The 2,322-nt window shown below is 33.2% G+C and overlaps 1 protein-coding gene across 1 annotated transcript; it reads right to left on the bottom strand.

Annotated features, from left to right (window-relative positions):
• Positions 1-527: 527 nt before the first annotated feature.
• Positions 528-1,677, bottom strand: LOC105562246 (putative nuclease HARBI1). Its single transcript, XM_012012934.1, has 2 exons — positions 1,461-1,677; positions 528-1,204 (listed from the first exon to the last, which is right to left on the bottom strand). Exons 1-2 carry the CDS (start codon positions 1,630-1,632, stop codon positions 561-563), a joined length of 816 nt encoding a protein of 271 aa, XP_011868324.1. The 5' UTR covers positions 1,633-1,677; the 3' UTR covers positions 528-560.
• Between the last annotated feature and the right edge of the window lie 645 nt (positions 1,678-2,322).

Consider the following 2,322-nt stretch of genomic DNA (forward strand, 5'->3'; position numbering starts at 1 on the left):
ACCTACATTTCTATTCATTATATCTGTGCTTCTTTTCTCTGTAACTCTAGTGACAAGAGATACGGAACATGACACTTCGCTGTCATGTATCAGGCAAAAGGTGACATTGAAACGTGAGAACAAAGTACCTCCCAATGATATGTATAAAAATTCTAAGAAGAAGAAGAATGAATCAATGGATTTACTAACAAATAATGTTAACACCTTTGCGAAGATAGCCAATGATTGCATGTCAGAGCTTTCTCAAAATAAAGAAAAAGAAGCTGAGTCGGACATCTTCAAAGTTGCATTGCAATTGATTCCTGAAGATTCTAAATTATCATTCATGATAGACGTGTTGCGCATTAGTGATATATATCGAAAAGGCAAGCGGCCATTAATATCTGAAGTTGATAATGTAAAATAGGTTAAATGTTAAATGTTTTGAAGTTAATTATTTAAAATATTTTTAAGTTTAATATTGCATATTGTATTGTATGAAATAAATGACGCAATAAAGTATATAATATTATAAATGTACACTGCACACAATAAAAGTTTATTCCTTCATAAAGTACATATTATTCTGGCAAATTAATATTTATTCCTCGAAAGGCACGATTATACTGCCATGGTGCCTGTGCTTCTCCAATAGGTGAGAGGAAATAGTCTTTTAAAATATTGCGTTGTTCTGTTGCTCTTCGTGATGCATTATTGCTTCCCAAACGTGTTAGATCGGCAAGAACAACATTATCTCTTCTTATGTTACGCCACTCTCCATTTTCATTATCCATATTATCCACAAAATTAGGAGGACAGTACAATCGCGTATCAGGCGCATTATTCATTTCTTCGTCTGTGATCATTATAAAATTGTGTAAACATACTAAAGCTTTGACAACAGCAGTAGCATTTTCAGGATTAAGACATATTGTATTCAGAAGAATCTGCCATCTTGCTGTTAAAATTCCAAACGCGTTTTCAATCACTCGCCTTGCACGACTCAGACGATAGTTAAAAATACGTTGTGCATCTGTCAAATTGTCTTTTGAATATGGACGTAACATGTATAATTTTAGAGGGAACGCTTCATCACCAACAAAAGCATAATGCGTTATAATATTTGTATTTGGCAAATTTTTTGGAGGAGGTATATCGACCAATTCTTTTTCTAAAGCTTCGGCAAAATCTGTATTATTCCATACACCTCCATCACTGACTGAACCTTAATATAAAATAGACAATTATAATAAATATAAAAAATCATATCATGGTTTTGTCTTAATTATTGTTCAAACACGATAGCTTTTGCCAGGATAGCTTTTGCCACGATAGCTTATACCAGTATTGGTGACTTTCCTCTCATAGTATCTTAATTCAGTGCATGTATTCTCTTATCACCGTCCTCCGAGATATTACAATTGTGTTATAAATATAAAAAAATTAACCAAATATTAATATGTATTTTGTTATTTTCTCACCATATTGTCCAATATCTACCCATGTGAAACGATATTTGGCATCACAAGCAGCGAGAAGGACTATGCTAAAATATTTCTTATAATTAAAATATAAAGATCCAGAATTGATGGGTGCTTTAATCCGAATATGTTTGCCGTCAACAGCACCAAGTAAATTTGGAAACTGCCACATCTCTTTGTATTCTTTAGCCACATGTTCCCATTGATTTTACCTCAGTGCTGGTAAATAAGTTGACTGAAGAGCTTGCCAAATAACATTACAAACTTCAGGAACTATTTTATAAATAGTTGAACGCCCTATACGAAAATCCCATGCTTGAATTCGCAGGCTAGAACCATGAGCAAGATATCTGTCATATGAATAAGAAGTCTATGTCAGAATACTTCTCTCTCTCTTTCTCTCCCTCTCGTAGTATATAATCAATAATAAGAAACACAATGCATCACTTACGATAAAGTCACGGCCACACGCAATTCAACGGACAGACTGGGGCGAATAGATCTTTTTAAAAGAAAAGGACGCACCATATCACACAACTTATTAAATTGACTTGGTACCATTCTCGTAAATTCGAAGAATTCTTCATGATCTTCTTTCATATAAGAAAACAGATTATGGAAATGACCAAAATCATCACGTGGACGATTTATTGGTCGAACCCACCATCTTCTTGTGGAACGATTTAATTTAATAAATTGGAATAACTCGGCAGACAGATAACTTAAACTTGCACACTGCAATAATAACTTACGTCTCCTTGTATTCATGTTATATATTTCTTTCACAATTCTTAATGATAGTCGTTGCTTCTGAAAGAGAAGTTATGACATTTATGTTCTGATTGACATTTTATTTATTTTT

Source organism: Vollenhovia emeryi, unplaced genomic scaffold (assembly GCF_000949405.1).
Source record: "Vollenhovia emeryi isolate VEMERY1.0 unplaced genomic scaffold, V.emery_V1.0 DF944978.1, whole genome shotgun sequence".
NCBI classification, from domain to species: Eukaryota; Metazoa; Arthropoda; class Insecta; order Hymenoptera; family Formicidae; genus Vollenhovia; species Vollenhovia emeryi.